The sequence below is a fragment of the Falco peregrinus genome, chromosome 5 (assembly GCF_023634155.1).
Source record: "Falco peregrinus isolate bFalPer1 chromosome 5, bFalPer1.pri, whole genome shotgun sequence".
Taxonomy (NCBI): domain Eukaryota; kingdom Metazoa; phylum Chordata; class Aves; order Falconiformes; family Falconidae; genus Falco; species Falco peregrinus.
The window spans coordinates 83,684,427-83,708,743 of record NC_073725.1 but is presented as its reverse complement, the minus strand read 5'-3'; the positions used below and the strand labels follow the sequence as shown (position 1 = coordinate 83,708,743).

Below are 24,317 nucleotides of genomic sequence, written 5' to 3'. Positions count from 1 at the left end.
GAGCATGAATGGCGTGAGCTGAGCTCGCAGGAGAGTGCTCTGCTTTGCTGGAGGAAGCAGAGATGAATGATTTGAATGGGGGACTTGCTCTGCAAAACCAAAAATGTTTCCATAAGCAGAGCTGTATAAACCACAGGTAGGTCATAGCAGCACCACACATGCCTGTGACCCATACCTGAGAGGAAGGTTTCAGCAGGGGTTAAGAGCGCCAGCCTACAAGGCACAGCTCTGAACCCCTCCTTGGCCAAAAGCTTCCCACATACCCCCCTGAGTCACCCTCTGGTCCTTAGCTGGTAAAACATGGACAGGAGCTTTACCCCGTAAGTGGCATGAGATCACAGAGTCATAGGATGGTCAGGGTTGGGAGGGACCTCTGGGGATCATCCAGCCCAGCCCCCGCCACAGCAGGGTCGCCTGGGGCAGGTCACACAGAGCCACATCCAGGCGGGTTCTGAACGTCTCCAGAGGAGGAGACAGCGCAGCCTCTGCGGGCAGCCTGTGCCCGTGCTCCGGCACCCTCCAGGGAAAGGAGTTCTGCCTCGTGTTCAGGTGGAGCTTCCAGTGCCGCACCTTGTGCCCGTTGCCCCTTGTCCTGCCGCTGGGCACCACCGCAAAGAGCCCGGCCCCGTCCTCCCGGCACCTGCCCTTAAGGTGTTTGTAGACCTTGAGAAGCTCCCCTCAGCCTTCCCTGCTCCGGGCTGAACAGGCCCAGCTCTCTCAGCCTCCCCTCACAGGGGAGATGCTCCGGGACCCCATCACCTCCGCAGCCCCCGCTGGCCCCTCTCCAGCAGCTCCCTGTCTCTCCTGACCTGGGGAGCCCAGCACCGGACACCGCACTCCAGACATGGCGTCACCAGGGCAGAGCAGAGGGGGGGACTCGCCCTGCTGGCCACGCTCCTCCTCATGCACCCCAGGGTACCAATGGCCACCTTGGCTACAAGGTCACGCTGCCGGCTCCCGGTGGTACACTCATGGAGATACGTGGGTGGCTGCACCCTCGGTCCCAGCAGCACAGCCACGATGACAGGGGCCCGCTGCCACCCTGCCCAGGGCGGGGGACGGGGGAGGGGGTTCTCCCCTGACACTCCCTTGACACCATGGAGGTGTATAAAAAGCGCGGGCAGATGCTGGGAGGACAGACCTGCCAAGGTGCAAGGATGGAAGGTGACAGTGATGTGTGCTCAGCAGGACGGCGGTGAAGGAAAGGCATGGGTGGGTACCAGTGATACGTTTACAAGTACCCCCAAAAGATGCTGGTATTACAGAGGCACCCCAAAAGCACTGCTCACTAACCCACCGGGGTGCTCCAGCCGGGAGACCCCACCCCGTGAGCGATGGGGTGCTGCAAGCCACCACCTTACCCAGCCAAAGACCTCCAACCCCCTCCCCAGTGATACACCAGTCCCTCTCTCCCGGTGGGTGAGACCTCCCCCCGGCGGGTGGTGGGGCCGGGGCATGCACGGGCACCCCAGCTTCAGCCTGGGGCGGGACCGCCGGGGGCCGGGGACACCCGGGGGTGAGGACACCCGCGGTGGTGGGATGCCCTGATGCAGGGGGAGCCCCACGGGGCCGGGGACACCCGGGGGGTGGGATGCCCTGACGCGGGGGGACCCCATGGGGCCGGGGACACCCGGGGGGTGGGATGCCCTGACGCGGGGGGACCCCCACGGGGTCGGGGCGCCCCGGCGACGAGCGGCCGCTGGAGGTCGCGGGCGAGCGGCGCAGGGAGCCGCCGGCCCCCCGGGCCCGGAGGAAGGCGGAACCGGCGCCGTGCCCGGGCGGGCGGCTGCGGCGGCAGCTCTGGCAGCGGCGGCGGGGCGAGGAGGCGGCCAGGGCAGGAACCGGCGCGGTGCGTCCCCCCGCCGGAGGCGTTCACCTTGCGCGGGGCGAGCGGGGCCGATGGAGCAGCCCGGGCGCGCCGCCCGCCTCGCCAGCGCCCCCCGCCCCGCGCCATGAGGCTGCCGTAGCCGCGGCGGAGCCCAGCGGAGCCCCGCGCCGCCCGCCCGCCGCCCCCATGGCGAAGGAGAGGAGCAGGAAGGCGCTGCTGGAGCTGCTCCAGCGGCCGGGCAACGCGGCGTGCGCCGACTGCGCCGCCCCGGGTAAGGGCAGGGCGAGGCGGGGGGCGCGGGCGGCGGCCGCACCTGCCCGCACGGCACGGAGCCGCACGGCTGCACGGAGGACGGCGGCGGGGCGGGGGGCTCCGCTCATCCTGGGGAGGGCGGGGGCTGCGCCCGCCGAGGGGGTGCCCGCCACCCCCCGCCGGGGGATGTAGCGGGGGATGCTGCGGGGCAGGGTGGAGGGCTGGGGGCGCGCTGCCGCCGTGCCCGCCGAGCCGAGGTACAGCCCCCCCCCCCCCGCCCGGCTCCGCACCCGGCCGTGGCAGCGCTGATGTCATCCCCGGCGGGTCCCCGCGGTCTGCAGTGCAGCCCGGGCCTCGGTAGCCCGGCCGCGGGCGGGGGGCTCTGCCCGGGGAGAGGGCGGGGGGTGCCCTGGGCCGCTGCAGGCGGCTCGTCCCCCGCCAACAGCCCGGCCGTCGCCGCTGCTCCTGCCCTGGGGCCGAGCGCCCGGCGGGGGCACCCACCCCCAAGCCCGGGCCGGCGACGGGCGCCTGCCCCCGGCACCGCTCGGCCGTGCCCCTGCTCCCCCCGCGGCGCCGGGGGACCCGAGCGAGGAGCATCTTCCCCGCCCGTTGCGCCATGTGCGAGCGGGGGAAGCCTCTGCCCTTCCCGAGCGGGGTCTGCATGGCGTGGTGGGACCTGCCGCTGAGAAGCTTAGCAAATTGCATAGCGAGTCACTTTCATTATTATTATTATTATTTTCAATCACGATGTAGAAACATCTAAATTTGTATGGGCTTGAGCAGGATGGCTCTGAAGAGGTGCAGGGAAAGGGTGTGCTTTCCAGCCTCTGTCATTCTGTAGGTTAAAGAAAACCCAACGCTTCAGCTGAACCTTATTTTTTCCAGCTGTTGATCTATTTAGGATTCCAACATCTATTGGATACCACCCTCCAGTTCATACCATTACCAGTGCTTTTATGTCTCTAAGCTACATCTTGGGACACCGCAGTTCACTTTCAGATGCGCTGTGTCCCCTGGGTACCTGGCTGCAAAGGACAAAGAACTTTCTGCGTAGCGCGAACTGCTTTGCAGCGCTGCTCTGCCTGCTCCCACCCATCTGCTGCCTGGCACTGCCTAACTGTACCAGCCCACCTCTGAGCTACCTGGCTGAGCACAGCTTGGGCTCACCAAAGAGGTGTCTGCCTAAATTTTTCCTTCCTGGAGAAGGCTTGATGAGCCTGGGCTATTCAGATCAATGGGGTGATCCTCCCTTGCCCTGTGTGTAATATAAAGCCCCTCTGCAAAACGGGAAGTTTCTCAGCATCAGCAGGATGGAGGTGAAGCTGTAGGTTAGTAAAATAGATCACGTCAGGGAAAGAGGGTTGTTGTTAAAGGCTCCGAATAGGCTTGTAAAACAGCAAAAGTGCATTTTGCTTTTGGTGACATTTGCATGCAGAGATGTCTTAGTGAATCTGAAACTCGGAGAGGAGAATTTGGGCCAGTGTCTTTTGTAACGCAAGATGTGCTATATTAATACTATTCAGCCTCTCTTCTGAACCATCACGGCATTACTTCCCTGGGACTGGATCTCTGTTTGTCAACCCAATTTCTTTAGTGATCGTTTTGCTTCACTTTCTTTGGCAAATGAGGGCTACTCATGGTGCTGTAACGTGATTGTCCGCCTGGGAGTGACAATAAACTTGACATGCCCTGGGCTGCTTAACATAAAGTATATAACTTGTGTCTGTAGGTAATACATACCGTATTCAGGTTGAATTCTGTTACTCATCCCGGGCAGGTGTGGCAGGCCAGGTGTCTCTGAGTGTGAGATAATGCAGGATGGGTCCAGAGAGCCTCCAGCATGGGATGCGAGTACGTTCTTTGCTGAGAAGTGGGATGCACACAAAAATAAAGGGAAAAGCTGGAACTGTGTGGACAGCTAGACACGAGAAAAGTACCAAAGCAGAGAAAATAAAGTGAGAATGAAAGAAGAGGGAGGGCGAGGAATGAACAGAAGATGAGGAAAGCAGGGCTTGTGCTTTCCCACATGTGTGTATCATCATAGTGCTGATGTGGTGCAGATGGGGGAGATGCAAAAGGTCAAGATCCCTGATTAATTATTGCTGCTTCTCAGGTGGGTGTGTTTCTTTCCCTGAAACCCCCAGTTAGTGCGGGATCCATGATAAGAGGTAGCCATTTAGCTCAGTGATACTGATAACAAAGAACAGGATGGGTCAGAAATGTAATGGGAAAATTCTTTGTTAGTCACTTTAATTTGTGTTTTTGGAAGTCAGCTGGGTTTTCTTTTGCTCTTGGAAATATCTGTTTCAGAAATCAGCCAGTCAGTGAAAGTTGGTTTGTTTTTTTTTTTTTCTTCTCTGCTGTCAAAAAAGGTATTTTCTTTTGTTACTGTTCTGGTACTTGGGTGAGGAGGCTCGATAGCCACAGCCCTGAAGTAACAGCTTGTCCCAGGTATTACATACTCGGGTAATAAAAACCTGGGTTCCTGATGCAGAAGAGCTCGCAGCTTGGCATCCTTCCAGCTAAGCTGTGACCGTGCAAAAAATCAAAGCTCGGGATGGACAGGGAGCATCAGGGGAGGCAGTGCTTTTCCTCCTAGGCTGTGTAACTTCGTCCCCTGCAGCGTCGTTGCATCTCCTTGGGGAGATCCAGGCAAAACCTGACGATGGCCTGGGTCTGGGCAAGAATTTGCCACTTAATTGAGGATTATTTTAGTGGCCAAGTCCTACAAGCAGGGCTGCTATGTTCAGGGCGTGTGTTCCCCTGGTTTGCACACAGGATATGTACACTTGCTGGGTGGAATGTGGTATTGAACGTGATGCTCAGGAAGGTCAGATCTGTGTTTTCCCCAGGACCAGTGTGTATGTCTGGCAAAAAATCTCTCGTGCAAAAGCAGAGCTTCCAAAAGCTCCTCCCAGATTTTGAGGGCATGTCTCAGGTAGGGAGAACAGGTTTACCGTGGCCCTAGCATGAAAGCTGGGGATGCAGAAAGGATGCTAAAGTAGAAACTGAAAATCTGAGTGGAACAAAACCTGGGAGGTTACATTTTTCACTTGCAGGTTTGGGGTTGGTTCTTTTGTTTTTAAGTTTCTACTTAGGTTTTTATTAATTGTATGTTTACAAAACCTTAATTTGCAGTGAAAGGTTGTTTTGGATAAAAAGTGTTTCAGTTACAGAAATGTCATCCATCTGTAATGAATAATGAGATTGTGTTAGCTACATCTTTGAGACTGAGTTCTGGGGTAGGAGCCACTGCAATAAAGTGGTTATTTGGGGCACTGGGTGCCCTGTCATTATGCACTTCTCTATTGGAGTCAGGGTCCGGGATGTTGGTTTGCAGCTGTTTGTTTTGGTGGGTTTAAAGATGTGCTTTCACAGTGAAGACAGCATGGTAAACGCAGTCTTAAGTGCAAACTGAGCAATCTTACTGAATTGCTGGTGTGTAATGGCTCTCATGTATTAGAATAATCTTTTTTTCTTCAGACTAATGTGGCAGTTCAGCCTTTTCTTTTTTTTTTTTTTTTTCTTTCCCTAAATGATTCTTTGTCTCAGGCAATCTTTCCTCACATCATGAGATGGATGGTTATCTCAGGGCATAACAATACCTTGAGTATTTCTCTCTTTACTCCATTTTTGTGTGACTTAGGCTTGTGTTTCCACTGGGAGAGAAGCATTTTACATTGTAGGAGGACAGGGAGGCTCTGAAGACAGAAATGGAAATCCCATCAAAGTGATCCTGCAGTTTATGTGGCTTGCTTTTATCGTTTTTATCTTTCCTATTGTGGATGAATTACTGGGACATGGACCCTGGGTAACATCAGCCCCTGTGCCCAAGGCTCAGAGGGGACGAGGGATGGAGAAAGAACAGAAGGAGGCGAGCTGGTGTCGGAGCTTTGTGCTGCAAAGCTGGGCAGATCTGGTATTTTGGTGTCACGGTGTGTATAAAAGCCAGAGGGCGGGTGGTGGGTGGCTGAGGTGGTTGTAAACACCTTTCCTGCAGGCCCAGCATCTTCCCATTTCTAAAGCAGGTGAATCTTTTCCATTCCCTTGATGCCATGAAGTGAGGGTGGTGATGAGAGGGGAAGCACAGGAGTGCTGGGGATTGCTTGATTTGCTCGGGATTGGGGGGCGGGGGGGGGGTCACTGAAAGGGATTAATCTCAGCCCTCTCCTTTCCCTATCCAACCACCGGTCCTGAAAACACAGATCGGGAAGACAACCGAGTGAGTCATCGGGTCCTGCCTAGTGCTGTCATCCGCAGCGACATCTCCCCATCCCCGCCGTGGAGCGATGGGGCTCTGCCGTGCAGCTAGTTCTCTCTCTTGCCCCCACTACCTCCTACTGGAAAGCTGTTCCAGAGCTTCACCGCTCTAATGGCGTGAAACAGGCTTTTCGTTTTCAGTCTGAAAGTGGAAACTTGTTCCCGCACCTCCATTGTCCTCTCACTTAAAAGAGTGATTTGTTTTTTCCTGGGAATTTGCCAGCCCTTCTCCCCGGGCATAAGCAGATTGGAGGGGTAAGAAGGAAAAAAAAAAAAATCCCACAGCAGTCATGTTTAGCTCAATGCTGCTTTCTGCAGGGAAAAGGACTTTTTGAAACAAAGGAGGTTTAATGTGACGGTGTTTTCTGTCCAGCCCTGGTGCCTGGGTTGCAGCACAGTCGTGGGCTGCAGCGAGCAGAGGGGGCTGCTGAGACCTGCCAGCAGAATAAAAAGCCTTTGGCAAGTTTAGTGCCTTCACTGAAAAAATTTCCTACTTAGGAGTGTTGGTGGGAGGCTGTTTGGCTTCAGTTTTAACATCTTTTATTGTTATTTTTAAACATGCGTGACCAAAGTCTGTTTATTAACCTCCTAATCTTTCCTCAAAGTAAATAGCAACAGAACTTTGGTGCGGAACACAAGGTTGTCCTGACTGGGGCATTGAGGAAATCAGCAGCAGCTGAGCCGCAAGCAGAAAAGGCTTTTGGCTTGTGTTGGTGGCACCAAAATCCCTGTGATTATATCCCGTGTCATAGGGCATGAGTTACCTTTTTAGCGCAGAGTAAAAAAGGGTTTGCCTACCTGGAGAGGTCCTTCTGTCCCCTCTAATTGGTCTTTATCACCTCAAACAGGGGAGAGAGATATCAAAAAAATCTGTTGAATCTCCATCCCAACAAAACACTGGCTCCCACCCAGCTGGTGTAGCAGGGATGCAGCCAGGCAGCTAATTAAGGGTCAGGTCGTTTGTGTGCTGGCAGATGCATTAATGGGGTATTGCTGTGCATTGGCCACGTTCTCAGAGATACTTGTTGTAGCAATGTACTGTGCTATGTATAGTGATAACTGTGGTTTAAGGCAGAAGGTGGAGCAGGGGTAAGTTTTGAGACTCGAGTTCTTGCTCTTGTGTCGTGGCTATTTTGAGACTACTACTGCTCTGCTTCATGTGATTTTTTTGTGTTGATGGCATCCAGGGATTTTCAAACTGGAGCCCTATGTTTATATTCTGGATACAGGAAAAATTGGTAATTTATTTAAAAAAAAATCCACTGCCACCCCACTTCCAATTTTGTCTGCTCTCCTGGTTTGTGTAAATTGTCTATGTTTTGGGTTGGTTCCTCTTGCTTGTTATTTTTCTGGGTCCAGCCTTCGTTCTTCCCTCCATGGGCTGCTCTTCTGTTCAGTAACGTTGGGTTCAAGCTGCAGAGTCTGTTGTTCTCGGTGCTGGGTTTTCCTGGGGCTTGTGGTGGCAAAAGGGGCTGGGGTGGTGCAGCTGATTTCTGAATTTAGCCCTGTTGCCCAAGTGTTTTACTTTTGCTTTGGATGCTTCTCTAATCTCTGGCTGTGTCTTCCCTTTCAGACAAACAAGATGGGGAAAAAACCACCCCAATGCGCTTCTCCGGAGTGTAGTTTAGCTTTGTTTATTTTTTCAATTTTTAAAATGACGTTGCATTAAATTTTTGTTTTGAAAGTTGGGTCACTACATTTTTATAATCTATTTGGAAGTGACCAGAAATCTCCACCACACTGGGCAGTGAAAGCCTTCTAGAGCTGGCATTGGTTGTCCTGGAGCAATGATGCTGCAGGATAAGAGACTTTCTGCACGTACAGCAGTGTACTTGGTTTAATGTTCCCCTTGCTCTGTGTTAGTCCTTATTCCTTTTGGCTTGAAATAATGGAATATAATAATTTGTGTGGAACTTAAGCATGCTGGCAAGTTTTCATTAGGCTTCACTGCTGTTTGATTGAAACTCTGGAGGCTTAGAAAAAAAATTATCTTTTTTGGGTAGTACTCAAAAGGTCCAGATTGCCATTTCAGTGTGCTTTTTTGGGACCTGCCCAGACAAAATGGCTTAAATAAAATTACTGAACTCCCCAGTGATGTCCAGGATGGAGAACACATTCCAGCTGTTTAAGTGTCTATTAGCAAGGTGGACTTCACCTAGCTATGGAGACCTCAGCTTGTCAGTCGTACAGCTGGGGGTCACTAGTTCACTAAACTAATGGTGCTGATCCAAAACACACTTGTCTGTTAGGAAGATGCTTATGTGAAGCTATTCACGTGCTTGATAAGATGTTGTCTTATCTTGAAGCAATGGTGCAGTCATTGGAAGAGTTGGAGTCTGTGATTAGGTTGGAGATCGCTGGCATTATTTGCCATGTTCTGGAGCTATGAATTTTTCACATCATTTGTGCTGGAGAGCAGAAATGAAGAGAGAGGGACTGTGGCGTGCTTGGGCAGCGCCGGAGCTGCCCACAGCCCCAAACCTTACAACAGGGCTTGGGAAAAGCATCCCTGCAGAAGTGGGTGCTCACCCTGGCCAGCAGCCCTCTGCCTGGGGATCTGTCACCAGTTCCAGCAGAAGATGCGTGGGTGTAGCAATCTCCTAGCTAGGTTTCCTCAAAAAAAGGAGTCACAAGTGCGGGGAGTGGGTGAGAAGGGGAAGCGGCATTGGCAGAGCCCTCCAGAAGATGAAGTCAGGGAATCCTCCACCCTCCTCCTTCCGTGGGCAGAGTGGTGGCGTGGGGGGGTCGGAAGACTGCACCAGCCTGGGGGGCTTGTGTGGGTCCATATCCCTCTGGCCTGTTTAGACAATGCTTAGAAATTCCTTTTGGCTTTCAACTAAAGTCCGGGAGAGGCCTGGGCTGGGTTGCCCAGATGTCTTCAGCCAGGAGAGCAAGAGCCATGACCTCTAATAACAACAGTGACATTTCAGAGAGACTTCTCCTGGTAGATTGGTTGGTTCTGGGGGATTTTGCTCCTTAGCAATTTTTTGGATGGGGCTAGCTCAGCACTTAGGGCCTTTGAATTCTCCTGCCCGGTGTTCCCTTTGGCACTAAAACCAACTGCCAAATCTGTGGCGTTCTGGGCCGCAGCTGTCCCGGCAAAGCAGCACACAACCTGCTGAGCATCTACAACTCTTCTTTCCACCCTTGCCATGTGATCTGGGATTTAAGAGATATGTATTTTTAAAACCAGAAGAGCGATAAAGAGGAAATCGCTATTAATACACAGCAGCAATGCAAAGCGCTGGTAGCGGGTCTGGTGGGGCAAGTGAAATGAGCAGCTCTGACATGGTGCTCCTCGAAGTTTGCTGTGTGGGGTGCTGTTGGTGTTGGGTGGACATGGAGCTTGGGTCTAGGCAAGAGAGGAAACACTGAAAGGAAGGTGACCAGGAGGAGACAGCGAGCAGGTGTGGTTTTCTTGAACAAGCTGAGAGCATCCCTTCCAAGGGTTGGGTCACCACTGACCCTGTGTCTCTGTTTGCTTCCCTGAAGTACTGTCTTCTGGAAACCATGCACATGTGACCCTGCCTATATGGTTCCCTGATTCTATGATTTAGTCCAGCTTTTCCTTTCTTAATTAGATGTGGCTTGACGTGGTGTGGAGCAGGGGGGAAGCATATTTAAGAGTCTGGTTTAAAGAAAATACTGTTGCCATGAGGAGAACAATTTAAAGTGCCAGTTGTGATTGAAACCCATTGCTTGAGGTGCTGTTTACCCTTGCCAAGAAGAGATGGCTTGGGTGTGAGTTGGCTCAGTGTCCACTGGAGCTGGAGCCTCCTGTCTGAGCCTGAGGATCTCCTTGTGGAGTGTTCCTCCACCCAGCCGTGTCCTCCTCCCTGGCTGGAGGAAGGTGTGATGTCCCCTGGTCCTGTTGCTCACAGCATTGCAGGCGACAGAGGGGTTACTTCTTTGGAACTCCATAGAGGGCTCCAAGAGAGGACTTTGGAAACACGAGTCTAGGAAGTTGTAGACAATATGAAGAAATTCACCTGCGTGCCTAAGATAAATCTGTTAAAACAGGCATTGGGGCTCCTAATAAAACCTGTGGAGGCCAACACATGCTTTCATATGCCTTTCTCTTTGTCTGGCACCACGTTGATCAGATGTTGGTACATCGGGAAGGCTTGAGCACGGTTACGGAGCGGCTGGGAGCCCATGGCCACGTTAGCTCCCTACTCCAACTGTTGCTGCCATGGCTTCCTCTTCCTCGCTACTGGCTGCAGCTCTGTGGCCGCCCCGTCCTCCAGACCCTCTTGCCTTTCCTCGTGCCAGATCCTCTGAGTGGAAGTCAGAGGTGGGTTTTTCAGCAGGAGACCCCAGTGCTTTCACCATGCCTGACTCCCATCGTTGGGTCCCATGGTCCTGGGCTACCACGGGGCAGCAGTGCTGCACCTTGGAGTACTTTTGTGGTGGGAGGTTTGGTGGGTCCCAGATGTTGATTACAGCCACGTGTTTGGAGGTGGGAGAGGACAGCACAAGGAGCTCAAGCACAGAAACATGCGTGAGCGTGCAGAGCTCTTGCTTCTTGTTGCCAACCTGTAACCCAATAACTGGCAGCAATCTTCACGATCTGAAGAAGTGGGGATGCCTGGCCTGGGGTGTGAAGCCGGGTCACCTGGTCCTCGTGGGAGGAGCAGGGTGAGGGTGTGGGGGTCGGGGCTGGTGGGGGTCCTCTTGGCATGGCTGGATGTGGGCAGCATTTAGTTGCGGCTGTGGCGCACTTAGATCAACTTGACTGGTTTTGTGTTTGCCAGGCTTGAGCTGCGGTCATTGGGGTCTTGCAGGAGGATGAGAGACCACATGAAACGGAAAACCAACACCTTTATTTGTGGCTGCTGGTGCCAGCCCTGTGCCGGGGGAGCTGAGGCTGGTGGGTCTTGTAACAGCTTGGGAATTTGCTCCCCTCCTGGGTGGGCACCCAGCCATGTCCGATGAAGCTGCTCGTTTAGCTCTGGGGTTTATATCTGAACACAGCCACCTCTGGGGAACCAATCTGCCTTCCCTGGGGTGTGCTGGGGAGGCTCGTGGCCCTCCCTGCGGGCAGGGCTGGTGGCAGACCCTCATCCCCCGTGCGGAGGAGCTGCCTTGCCCCTCAGCCTGCTCCCACTGCATTGACACAGCCAGACCATTAAATATGTATAAGGAGGAGAAAGCGCGTTCCCTTGCTTTTTATAAATAATTGCTGCGCTGTGAGGAGTGAGTATTTAGTGTAATTACTGCGGGGGAATAAACAAATGATAATGGTTTGTGAGAATGGAAGACCTGCCCTTATCCCTCGACAGCCCGATGCGACGGGGCAGCCGGGGACTCCCGCCCGCATGGGTCTGGGGGAGGCTGGGGCGAGGGGACCTCCGTGGAGGGGACGGGGAGGATGTAGGGCTGACTTGGTGACTTGCAAGGAAGCCCTTTCTGCCGGGGCGCAGCTGGAATAGCAGGGGCTGACATTTGCTCGTTGGAGTTCAAACAAAGATCCCTGTATTGGCTTTATTGGCGAGGCAGCGCCAGGGACACTGGTGGATGTGTCCTGCCCTCCGCCTGTTCCTCTCTGTCTCCCATCCTGCAGGCAATGCCTTTCCCGAGGAGGAATTTGGAGGCAAGGGACTTGTCTTTCAAGTGCTTTGTGTGAGATGTCAACTCGGGGCTGTAAACAGTGCATAGTTTTGCTCAGAGAAAGTGCAGAGCTGCCCCTGGCAGCGTTTCTCCGTTAAGGCAAGAGCTGAACACCTCCTGGCATGGAGGGCTGTGCTGCTGGGCAGTCATAGCTGTGGGAGGGAAGTCTGTCTGTGGAACGCTCCCACTGTAAAAAATAAGCAAAATAAAATAAAATGAAAAATAGCAAGGCAAGGGAGCAGCATAGCAGTTTCCCTGGGCTGTTTGGTGTAATTGTGCAATTTCTGTTCCATGCAGCACTTGGGTGGGATTTGCTGATGGAAGTTGGACATTCACCTCTTACCTTCGTGTGAGCGTGGAGTGAGTTTTGGAGGTCTCAGGCATGTGCAGTTGTCTGTATATTGGGCTTTTTTGAGATTGCAGGTCTGTTAATTATTAGCTTCATTTGTGCTACTATCAGTGTAAACTAGCACGTATCTCTGTTTTGCTTGTATATTTATTTGGTGCTTTTAAAATCGGGGAACTTGGAGCTGGTGACTTCCGAACTCCCCTGCCATGCCTGGTCCTGCCCTGTCTCTCCTTCCTCCTGCGCTGAATCCAGTACACCAGTCAAGTGGAATTGTCTCTTTCCTTCTTGCTTTCAGATCCGGACTGGGCATCCCACAGCCTAGGGATCTTCATCTGCTTGAATTGTTCAGGAATCCATCGCAATATTCCCCAAGTCAGCAAAGTGAAGTCGGTCCGTCTGGATGACTGGGATGATGCTCAAGTGGAGGTATGTGCATTGGAGACTTGGGAGTACCAGTGAGTTTGGGTTGCTGCATTTTACCAGTGCAGCTGTAAACCTGAGTCCTTTTGAAAGGTGCCACAACAGATGGGATTTCAGAAAACATGTCTAGATAATTCCCCAATGTGGCAACAAGGTCTGTCATGCTGATTGGAAAATGGAATAGCCATTTCATGAAGTTGTGAGGATTTCCCCACCCTAATAAAAGTGTCAATGAAACAGAGTGTGTAGAAATTACTAATTTTAAATGAATTGTCTTGTGTTTCTTACATTACTGCTAGCCTAGCCTTGACGGTAGACTAGACCTCAAGTTTACCAGCCCTGGTCCAGCTCAGCATTTTCTGGTTTTTTCCATTTGGTGTTGAAGACTCTTAAACTCACATCTTGAAGAACCGAACCCTCACAGTATGGGTTTGAATTCTCTCTCTTGATGCCACCCCTGTGCCTAGGTTTGGGTGATGCTGCTAGAGGCCAGCCTGCCCAGGAAACTGCTCTCCTTTGACTGTTGGTGTCTCTAAAGGCACGAAGAATGCTGTCATTGATCTTTACCTTCTGTGTTGTAGAGTTGAGGCTTTCCTGAAAGCCACAGCTCATGGACTCTTGTGTTTTATGAGGAAAAGAGGCCTTTGTGTTGCATGGATTTTCCCATCCCTGATTTTTTTGAGACTAGAGTGCATGTGTAAACTTGAGAAGCTCAAAAACATGAAAATAATGAAATAAAATGCTTAGGGGGAAGTAAAAAAAGGAAAAAGCTTAGCTGCTTGTTATGCTTGTATGCTAGGCGTTTGATACAAGACGTAACGTATTTAGCATGGCTGCCTGGAAAAGATTGGGATCTCTACACTTGTAAAATTAATTAAATAAAATTTATAAATAGGGAAATACGTGGTTTTGTTTCCCAGGTTCTCAACTAGCCATTCATATACGAGATCAGAAGGAAAGGAGGGCTGTCAGGGAAGAAATAAATTGGTTTTGGTTTTTTGTTTCAAGCTCCTCTCTGAGGCTGCTGGCACGGCTTTGCAAAAATCAAATTATCTCTTTGGAACAAGTGATGTGATGCAAAGCAAAGGGCGTATTGTCAGAGACTCTTACCTTGCTGGAACCGTAACATATGGAGACTTAAAGTTAGTGTAAGGTTTCACCCCCTGGTTACCTAATTTCTGTGCTGGATTCCCTGGGAGCTGTCTCATTTCCCACTTGCAGGCATGGGAATGCCACTGCGTGTGCCTTCTGCTCCTGTGGGGATCGTGCATGTGTGGCTGGGCACGGACCTATCCTCAGTGTCATATTCGTATCCACTCTCGGTGGGAGAGCCCTGGCAATAATAATCAATATTAATTTCTGAGCCCTTGGTTTGCAGGCACAATCTTTACAGCATCCCTTCTGTGCACAGTCCTGGGGAAACCTCTCAGTTAGTGAACAGAGGCCCCATCCCAATAATTTTATTACTTTGTGGAAGCAAAATAGGACAAAGGAAAATACTGTTAACATTTTTTAAAAGTCTCTTTTTTCCTCTTTTTACAGTTTATGGCCTCGAATGGAAACAATGTAGCAAAAGCAAAATATGAGTCTAAAATGCCACCGTTTTATTATAAGCCAACGTTTCTTGACTGTCCGTAAGTAAATACCTCTGCTGGTAAACAGCATTTATTTGTTTGTGCAGCTGCAGCCTCTGTAATATCTTGGGTTTCGCATAATACTTTTTTTTTAGCCACAAAGGTTTCATTTCTAAAAGGGCCTGATTATTTTTTTTTCTTCTGCACACATATGGTAGAGTTTATACTATGTGTGGGATCTTATTAAATAAGTACAGTTAAGATGATGCAGGGAAGTCAATAGTTTGTCTGTCCCCCAACCTCTTCCAAGTTTCTAAGGCTACAACAATGCCAATTTCTACCCATTGATTTCCTCACCTTTCCAAACAGCCCTTCTGCATCCCAACAGAGCTTCCTTACCTGCTGTGTGAGATGCTAGGTCACTTGTAATGCAAAAATGCTGGGGTTTAGTGCCAAGGTGGTGGGTTTTCTTTTGCCTAATCCTCTGCGAAGGCAAGTGAAAAGGTGTCTCCCATACGGTGCAGAGTAAACCGCCCTAGTAGGTTGGGGTAGACTTCATAGCCCAAGGAGGGCTGAGCAGAATGTGCTGTATCATCCAGGGAGCAAGAGGATGAGCTGAAATTGTTTTTTGGATTCAGCCCTGCAAAGTATGAAGAGTGTTTTGTATCCTCATGAAACCAGTCTTTACAGAGGGTCTGGAGGGCGTAATTTCCAGAGCCAGTGTTTTAGCGTTGGTGAACCAGTGGGCGCTGGTCCCTGAGGTCCCTCCCAATATTGCTGCCTGATGTGGGTGCCGCTAGTTGAAGAGGGAGATGTGGTTTGGCATGAAAATGGTGTGCAAGGCTCTGAGCAGCCGGCTGGTGGATTCAGGCATGGTAAGAGGTGCCCGAAGGAGAAGTGCTGGAAGGGTTCACAGGGCTCCCTGCCTGAGGCATTAGCCTTTGGGTAGGAAGGCTCTGCTGTGTTTTCCAAACCTGAAATCATGCCGAAGGTGTTCATGAGTACCTATGCCTGCCCTCGAAGTGACTTTATCTATATTTTTAATCTTCTTGTAATAGCTATTAAGAAGAGTTACTGGCTTCCTATGTTGCAAAAAGTGCAAAAAGCCTTTTATAGTAAAGACATGAAGTATAGAAAAGAAGGTACCTGTCGTGCCTATGAAATACCTCGATGATGCATCCATTACCCCCTGTCTGATGACGCTCAAATGCAAAATCTGGGAAGGCTCAGGTGTGAGTGGCACTGCCTGGCCTGACAATAAAAAAAGTAACCATTTATGCAGTGTTTCGAGATCTTGGTTTTTTATCCAAAATGGCTTCTGGCAGCAGCTTCCATGGTTCTTACAAGTACAGAAATGATTTGAGGATTGTCAAAGCTACTGTGTGTTGTGGAGGGGCACAACTCCGTGTTGTAATTCTCTTGCTGGGATTATTTTTGCCCAGGAGAAAAAGCCCCAGCCTCTTACCTTTGCTGTTGCTGAAACACCTCTGCTGTGCGGGAGGGAGCCCAAGGAGAAGCCAGCGGGAAGGCGCTCCCAGCCAGAGCAATCCTGCAGATCCAGGGGAGGGGATGGTGCAAATGCAGCATGGCAACGCCGTTGGTTTGGGTTTGCTTTTTTTCTCATTTCAGAAAAGCAGCTTCAGCAAAGTAAACTTTTTGTTTGTTTGCTTTTAACCCTGTCTCTCCCAAGGCAGAGGGAGGGAAGGGGTCTGCCTATGTTTGACCATGTTGGGTGTGTGGGACCTTTCAGGTTCTCCTCCCACCTTGAACTGGTCTTCAAGCATCACCCCTGAGTCCTGGCTTTGGGAAGATGCTTCATGTGGGGTTTTCTGGGGACTCAGAAGTGCTTCTGTGGGTGAGGGTCTGGAAGGTTGGGGCTGTGATTTGGTAAGGATTTGGAAAAACAACACCTCAGACCCTGTGGCTGGAGGAGGTGGGGGACACTTGCCTTGTGACAGTCAGGGACAAAACCTGCCTGCTCCTGCCTGCCCACATTCCGACAACAGGACTGCTGTTCCTCCACCTAACACAGGCCAGGCTTCCTGCTTTTTCTCACATTCCGGGCACGACATTGACTCATCCATCTCTGTGCACAAAATCCTGCCTCTTTCTCCCCTGACAGTAGGACTGGCAGCCCAAGGACAGATGTATCCTGCTACTGCAGGGTTTGGTGGCCAGAGTTTTATGATGCATGTCTCGCCATGCCCATGGGGTCTGTGGGGCCCCAGCAGGTGGCTCTGGCATCCTTCTCATCCCTGTGCACCCACTGCTTCTTGCATCTTGCTGTGTGAATAGATGGTACTTCCTAAGATGGTGCAGCTACAAAAGGAAAATCACTGATAAATTTCTCTCTTGCTCCTCTGCAGAGTTGGGTTGAAACAAAAAGTCTTTTGGCAGAGCGTTATTCATGCCTGTTTCCTTTGCCTTCTCCTTAGTGCCTCTTGGACACAAGGAGGAAGGGTGCCCCGAGCTCTCTGTGCTACCTGGGGGGCAGGAGAGGTCACTGGCTCTGCCAGCAGCTGGGAGGTGGATGCTCTCCTGGTGAACAGGCAGCTCTCGTGAGGCGTTGTGGTCCTGAGCAGATCCAGTACCACCTTTGTGTCGCGGAGCTCCAAAATCCCAGCAGCTGGCTGTGCTGTTTTGAGACTTGTGTGAACTTGTAATGTTGAAGATGGTAAAATGAGATTTTTTCACCTAGTTGTCATTGATAGGAGAAACACAATTCTAGGGGATTTTAATTTTGTTTGCTCTTAAGTCTTAGTTAAATGTAATTAACGTTGCACTCCAGCCTTAGCTGCGGGTTTGTGCTTACAGGGCATGAGCCTATTTGGCATTCCAGTTGTTCGGGAGCATCCCTGCTGCGGGAGCCTGGCTGGAAGCGGGGCTGGTCCCTCTGCACCTTGGGGTGTCCTGAGATCCGGGTGCACATCGCACCCAGCTCTCCTTGCGTGGGTCAGGCTGAGAGATAGCGAAAGCTCACATTGCAGCTCAGGCAGCTTAAAGACCACAAGCATTTTTATTCCTTCTGCTGTCGGGCTGGCAGAAATGTCTGTGGCGGGTTCTGTGCTTGGTTGGTTTGGCTTCCTTTGATAATGCAGCTCAGGCTTTGCCGCTATGATATTTTTCTTCCTCCATCCTGCGGTGTAGTTGCACTCCGGGGAGCTTTGCCAAGCGGTGGCTGAGCTCCAGCCGCAGCCCTGTCAGAGCTGTCTGCGAGCACACAGGGACCATGCTGGCACCCAGTTGGTGGCATTGGGGCAGCCGCTCCATCCCAGCTCTTCCCGCTGCCCAGTGGAGAGGCACGTTGATGGGCATGCAGCTGTGAGAAACGGAGGCAGGAGGGTTAAGGAGTGGTTTTTTTTTGGTATTGTTTCTTTTTGGTTATTGATCGATTGGGAGGATGAGGCAAGCCTGGTCATCCTTCAAGTGGCAGCAGGACCAATTTCTGGCTCTTTTGTGCTCCCAACTTGTACCTGTTTTGTACTGGCACAATTTGCAACCTGGATACCCTGATTTCTGAACCAGAGCCTGGAGCTCTGCTTGTGTAGGTGTCCTCTGGACCAGTGCTGCTGGGTCTGTGCAATGGCAGCAGGGTGCATTGGGGTAGATGCGACTTCTTGCAGTAGCAGATCTCCTTCTGACACTGCTGCGTTAGAAGCAGCTGCGGGTATTGGGAATGTTGCAAGGGTGGTGTGTTCCAGGCTGTATTTTTCTTTCTCTGGTTGGAGGCTCTATGCTTTCCAACAGGCGCATGCTAAACAGGAGCAGGGGAGTGCTGCTTTTTCGAGGGGTATGTATTTAGCTCTCTCCCTGCCTCGCTGCAGTCCAGTTGCTGCAATAGCATGAGTCGTTCCCGGCTTGCAGCCCTGGGTAGCGTCGCGATGGGTGACACCTCCATCCAGTGCTGGCACCGTGCCGTTGTGTGCCAACCCACGTTCTGCAGCATCGAGAGGTTTGGATGCTTCTAATTAGGACAAGTTGTGCTGGCCGGCTGCGGCAGCTGGGCAGGCTTTGTGGGAGCTGCCCTCAGACTTGGCACGGCAGGATGCGAATGTACGGGCCCTAATAAAGACAGGCTGTTTGTTCATTTGAAGCTTCTTGATTTGAGAGTGCTACTTTGGTTGCTTGAAGAACGGCAAAGTTCAGAGCGAGAGGGAAGAAATGCTGCAGTGCCAGCTTGTCCTTTTTTCATCTTGCTTATGAGGTTGTGTTTGACTCCTTGGGAAATACGTGGTGTTTGCCTGCTGCATCTGGCTTCTGCATCCTCCAGAAATGCCAGTGTGGCTTCCTGGCTTGGCAAAGGCTGGAGAAGTTGGAGGGGTGGTCTGGAATTGCCCAGGGAAAATTTACCAGCTGTTCATAGGCAAAACCCCCCACCCAATTAAAAAAAAAAATAATAAAATCCCTTTGGTCTTCTCTCATCTTCTGTCTGCCAGCACCTTGGCCCGTGCATCAGGAGCAGTGAGCAGTGCAGCCACCTTCTGTACCACTGGGGAGTCCCTGAGGCTGAAACAAGTCCCAGACTCAGGGATGTTCCTACACCACTGCAGTGTTGGCCCAGAGGGCCTTGGGTGAGGAACTTAAACCACAGAAACTCCCTCTGGATGGTCATGAGTGGTCACGGCCCAGCTTTGTACACCGCAGCAGCAGAGCGAGAGCTGTAAAACAGTCCTTTCTGGGGCAGACACACTGCAAGCACATGGTTGAGTTTTGAGTCACCAGTGAGCAACAGGGTAACATCATTTTTGAGTAAAAGCAAAGGAAAAAGGCTTTGTTCAGACATATGCTTGGCTGAAAATTGACACAAGGTGGAGGCAAACTGTTATGGGGCTTTTGCAGTACTGGAGGTACATCTGTGTCCCTGCCCAGTACTTAACGTCATTTTCTCTTGCCTTTTTGCTTGATTTCGGAACGCAGAGCATCATTCTGTGGAACTGTGTGCATGGCTCTGCTCCTCCCTCCGTGCTTGGATAAGCAGGAGCTGCATCTGCTCCTTAGGCAGAACGCTTATATTCTGACTGCCAGTAGATTTGAGTACCTTGGTAGGAAAAAATGGGGCAGAATGAAATGGTATGAGTTGTACTGGGTGGCTGTCTGATCTGGAATGTGATGAGACGTCAGTCAGAGAGAGGATGTACGCCAGTGAGGCTCACATCTTGAGGAGTCATCTATACAGTTATCTGGAAAAGAACAGTTATTAGCAGAAGTGGCTTGTATTACGGTACGATTAAAATGTGCACAGAGAAAAATGCTAAGTAAATCCCTGGAATTTTTTTTTTTCTTACTTTACTTAAAGTTTGGCTCATTTGGTAGAGGAGCTACCAAGCTCACCACCTCAGCCTGGTGTCTGAAGGTCAGCCTGGCCCCCTCCCCTTCCATGCACAGGGCATGATGATGGTCAAGGATAAAAAGTTCTCACTTGGTCTTCTCTTCCTCTGTCACCTCTTTTTTTTTGATGGTACTTTATAGATAAACTGCTTTAACGCTTAATGGCCAGAAGGATAAAGTCGAGTGTTTTGCTCAGGCTCTTGCTTATTATTAAGGGTCTTCAGATTTAACATCCGTGGCTTTCAAAAGTGACTGGTGTCTCAGATGAAAAGCTTCAGGTGCTGCAGCGTGGCCTCTTGGAGTGGCTACTCATCAGTTCCCAAGTGGTGGAGCCTCCTGTGGCAGCTCAAACTGGGCACTCAGGCTTGGAAAGTCTCTGCCTGAGCATCGCCCTGCCATCAGCCAAGTACCCAAGACCTGCCCGCTCCTTCGGTCCCAACTGCCTGTGGTGCCTTCCCTGCTTCTCATTCGTTTTCTCTTTGTTGTTAGCTTGTAAGCCTGTTAATTTATGTTGATTCCTTCAATTTCCAAAGGAAATTGCTACAAGGTTAAGATAGTACCATCCCAGCACTGCTTCCTACATGTTTTTAATCTGTGTTTAACCATTCTGAAAAATAGCGTTGTGGTGAACTGGACCGTGCATGTAAAACAACCAAACGAAAAAGGAACCAGTTCGCATTTTAATTGAGCGTGTTATGATTTTGCATACTGAAATTCAGCTTTAACTTCTTCACATCCATAATGCAAAATTCGGATGCCTCTGTAGTAAAAACCCCAGGTTTTTTGCTTTTCTCCAGAAGTTTGCTGTTGGCCATGGGTCTTGTGGGGGTTGGATGGCACATGGCTCCAGGGGCTCTGCAAGCCAGGGTAATGCACACAGCACCTAGAAGAAGCTCCACAGCTGTCCCGTACCTCCACAAAGCCGTTTAAAAGCAAGTCCTCACAGCGAGGACTTCCCAGATAGGAAAAGATGTGGAGGCAGAGTGTGAAGCTAGACAGGCTTTTAGTCTATGCTGCAGTGGCTCTCCTTGCAGTCTGAGCAAAAATTTGGACTCGGACTTAAAATTTCATTAAAACACTTGTTTGACAGAAACTTGGCGTAGCTGTGTCCACAGAGCTGCCTGTGGAAAGCAGATTGGTTTTTTTTTTGCTGGAAAAACCTCTGACAAATTCCAGAAGCTACAAATGTGGGGTTTGGAAATGGCATTCCTGGATGACATTCGTTTCTTTTGTCTTTGTTGGACTTGATGGTGGCTCAGAAAGATGCAATCAGGGGGTGGTAGCGGATGGTGTTTGATGTCTTTTGGGCCACTTTCACCTCTGGCTGGGGCTTTCTGTCTGTAGTATGTCTCCAAAAGCCATAGCAGCCTTGTGGTGTCTGTGGTGCGTGCACCATAGTGCGTCCCAGGAAAGCCAGCCCAGGTGAGGGTCTTAGTCTCCAATTCTTTGTCACCCATAATTTTGGCTGGCCAGCACTCCTCCGCGGAGCGCAATGAATCCATGTGGCCACAGTTTGATATTAAACTTCTTGAACAGCTTTTCTCATGGTGTTTGTTGCTGCAGGCTTTGAGTATGTGGGACGAAGATAAATCTGCTCTGTGGGCTGTTTCCGAGACCACCTTGGCTGGCCCTTTGGCAGAGCGCTGGTGTTCATGGGGGTGGCCAAGCGAGGAAATGAGAGTTGGAGCTCTTGGTGTTGGTGGTGCTTTGTCAGCCTCTAGACCTGCTGCCCCCCCCAGTGCAGCCCAGTCCTGTTCCATTCGGGGGACAAATTTTCCCTTATTCTGTTGGAAATGGGGTTTTCCCTCAGGGTTTTTGTTTTTGGTGGTTGTTTCTTTTTTTCCCTTTGCTCCCAAGTTTTTATCTTGGTAATTACAAAGACCTTTCTGTTCTAATTGCCAAAAATGACACATTCCCTGTAACCAGCAGCTTGCCAGACTTTAGGTGGGCTGTTAAAGCTTTTGGAGTTGATCCCGAAAGCTGTGCATCTCTGCAGTTTAGGAATGGTGCACTTAATATTTTCCTAACAAACACGAATGGTGCGTTTGATACTTTATCCCATCACCAGAAATGCAATAAAATACCACAAGGCTGTTGCTATGTAGTCCTTTCAGAACTCCTGTTGAAATCAAAGGTGGGGTTTGGATGGAGGGTCCTGTATTCGTCATAGGATGGCCACCTCGGGTTATTTACGTACATATTCACCTCAGGAAAAATGCATTTCAGCAAAAACACAGCAGCAGATGTTTAAAAGGCCCTGAAGGCATACTTAAAATGAAATGGAGATCAGGTCTGAAGTCCACAGAAAATGGTGGAAAGGCCTGTATGGCTTGAGGGACCTCTGGATGATCCCTGCCCTCTGATTGCTCTCAGATTCCATAGGTAACAGGGCAAATTCCTGCTCCTGTTTAAAGTCATCCGAGCTGTGCCAGTCAAACCAGGGTTTAATGCCAGACTCAAAAGCAGCTCTTTATGGCAGGATTGCCTCCCGTCCATGAGACTGAGTGTGGTCAAGTCCCTGCTTGACTTCTCTGCTGTATTGCAGAGAGATGCTGAACTCCTCGCTGTCCTCATTGGGGATTTTTGTTTCAATTTCTTTTGCTGAAGTAGTTCTGCTTTCTATAAATAACCCCCGGAGCACAAACTGCAGCTACTGGCCTTGCACTGAGTTGTCCTAGCCATGGGCTGCTCTTGGTCTGTCTTGGTTTGGGGGAAATTACTACTGGAAAAGCTTGGCTTTGTGATGATGAAGGAAGGGGAAGAACACGTGAGCTGTTAGAAAGTGCTTGCTGGGGGCTGGGAACGTGGCGCGTCTGGAGCCCTGTCAGCTGTGGGAGTTGCCATCAAAGCCACTCGTGTTCTGGCCCAAATTCTGGGAGAGGTTATGGAGAGCATTTTGCAGCTTCTTGGGGATACCCCTTTGGGCGAGGTGCCTCCCGACTGCCCCGTTAGCGCTTTCTTTGCACAGAAGCTGTAAAGATACTGAGCCACTGCTGCTGACAGCGTCCCGGGAAATCAGTCATTGCCACGCGGTGTTCCCTAAGGCGTGAGACCAGCAGAGTGTATCTGCTGTACTATCTGCATTATACAGCAGAGTGTTTTCCCACTGCTGCGCATGAACCTTAATTTATACTGTATTTAAACATTCGTGCTGGAAGGCTGAGTCTCGGAGACTCGGAACAGCTGCAGCTCCTGCTGAATCCACTGAAGTCAGCTGGAGCCGAGGGTAGTGTGAATTTTCTTCCCTCTAGTTAATTCCCTAATTGTCTTGTTGGAAAGGTCCAAGTTTGGCTACAGTGATAACAAGCTGTCTGCAACAGCTGGGCTGGAAAAATTGCAAGAAGGGTAACAAATCTGAAGTATTTGCGTTAATTTCATGATTAAATTCTGGTAGCTTTGTTGATGAGCGGCAGAAGTATAGAAACAGGCAATTAAGTGCTACCTTTTGGGTTATCAGTCTTCCGTGTTTGCAGGCTGCTGTGTTATGGATATCAGATCCAGAAGGAGCATCCCGCTCAACCCAGAAGAGCCCCCTTGCACACAAAATGCATCTGAACCTCCAGTGATGAGCTGAAGATGGGTTGTACCCAAACCAGAGCGTAGCGCAGGGTGACAACAGAAGGGATTTGGGTGTTCATCTTAAGAGTTCACAGTCAAACTTGCAGATGTGTGTGTAACAACTAAAGATCAGCCATGAAAACAGGAACAGAAGGGGGAAAGGCAGAGCTGGTGCATTATTTCTGCTACAGCAGAAGCTCACAGTTGAGTTTTGGGTGCGGGGAAGCTGCGGTGCTCCCCAAGCCTCGCGGGAGGAGGCTGGTGCCCCAACCAAGGAGATGAAACAATGGCTGGGACAAAATAGATGTAATTATTTCCTCCTTTACTGCCAGGAAGCTGATTACAGCCACAGTTCTCATTGAATAATGTCTTGCAGATTCAATGAATGTGTTTGCTGTACCGGCAGATGAATTTTCATCAGCGATGTTAGTACGCTTATCTTCTTCCAGCATTTCTGGAATGTGTCTGCTGAAAAGATAGCATTAAACTTGCATAGTCAGTAAAAAAGAAAAGGTAATTAAGCATATCAACAGTTTTAATTGGTGGAGAGGCTGGTGTGTTGGAGCGTGATGGGTTTTACGGAGCATGCCCAGTGCTGGGGGATCTTTTACTCTCATCAGTGCAGGCCACTTTGAAATGCCTGCTGCAGGGCTGGAATGACACATGCCTTTACTTCTGCGTGTGGTTGCTGCCTGCTTGGGCTATTTGAGGTTCTAAGGCAATTAAGAACTAAGTGCAGTTAAAAATGGTTCGAAGCAATTTCGAGCACATTCTAGATCTGAACACCTTCATTAGTTCCAGCACTTCAGGTAAAAATAGCAAAAAAAAATTATTTGTCATCTTTGGGATATTTTTTCCTTTTTGCAAGTTAAGGTCTCGGGGTATAAATCATGGGTATCATTTTCAGCATGCAACGTAAAGGCCTTTGTAATAGGCATGTTTTTTGCCACGCACCGTGGATTTCTTCCTCAGGCTTTACGGGTTTGGAGGAGCTGTGCCAGGCGGGTTCTCACCACCCTCTGCTGTTTGGGCTCCCTGTTCCACGGGGCTCAGCCTTCGTCTCCTTGCCCAGCCACGTTCTCCTGCTCTTTTTGAGGCTTTTTCACACCCCAGTTCCTTCCAAGAGGTTGGCTGGGGC

The 24,317-nt window shown here is 50.6% G+C and overlaps 1 protein-coding gene across 1 annotated transcript in view; it reads left to right on the top strand.

Annotated features, from left to right (window-relative positions):
* Positions 1 to 1,751: 1,751 nt before the first annotated feature.
* The window catches only part of ADAP1 (ArfGAP with dual PH domains 1), a 62,819-nt gene continuing 40,253 nt past the window's right edge, over positions 1,752 to 24,317 (top strand). Inside the window, exons 1-3 of the mRNA XM_055805682.1 lie at positions 1,752 to 2,099; positions 12,595 to 12,725; positions 14,262 to 14,353. Of these exons, the coding sequence (XP_055661657.1) occupies positions 2,015 to 2,099; positions 12,595 to 12,725; positions 14,262 to 14,353 (308 nt within the window). The 5' untranslated portion in view covers positions 1,752 to 2,014. The remainder of the gene's footprint in view (positions 2,100 to 12,594; positions 12,726 to 14,261; positions 14,354 to 24,317) is intronic.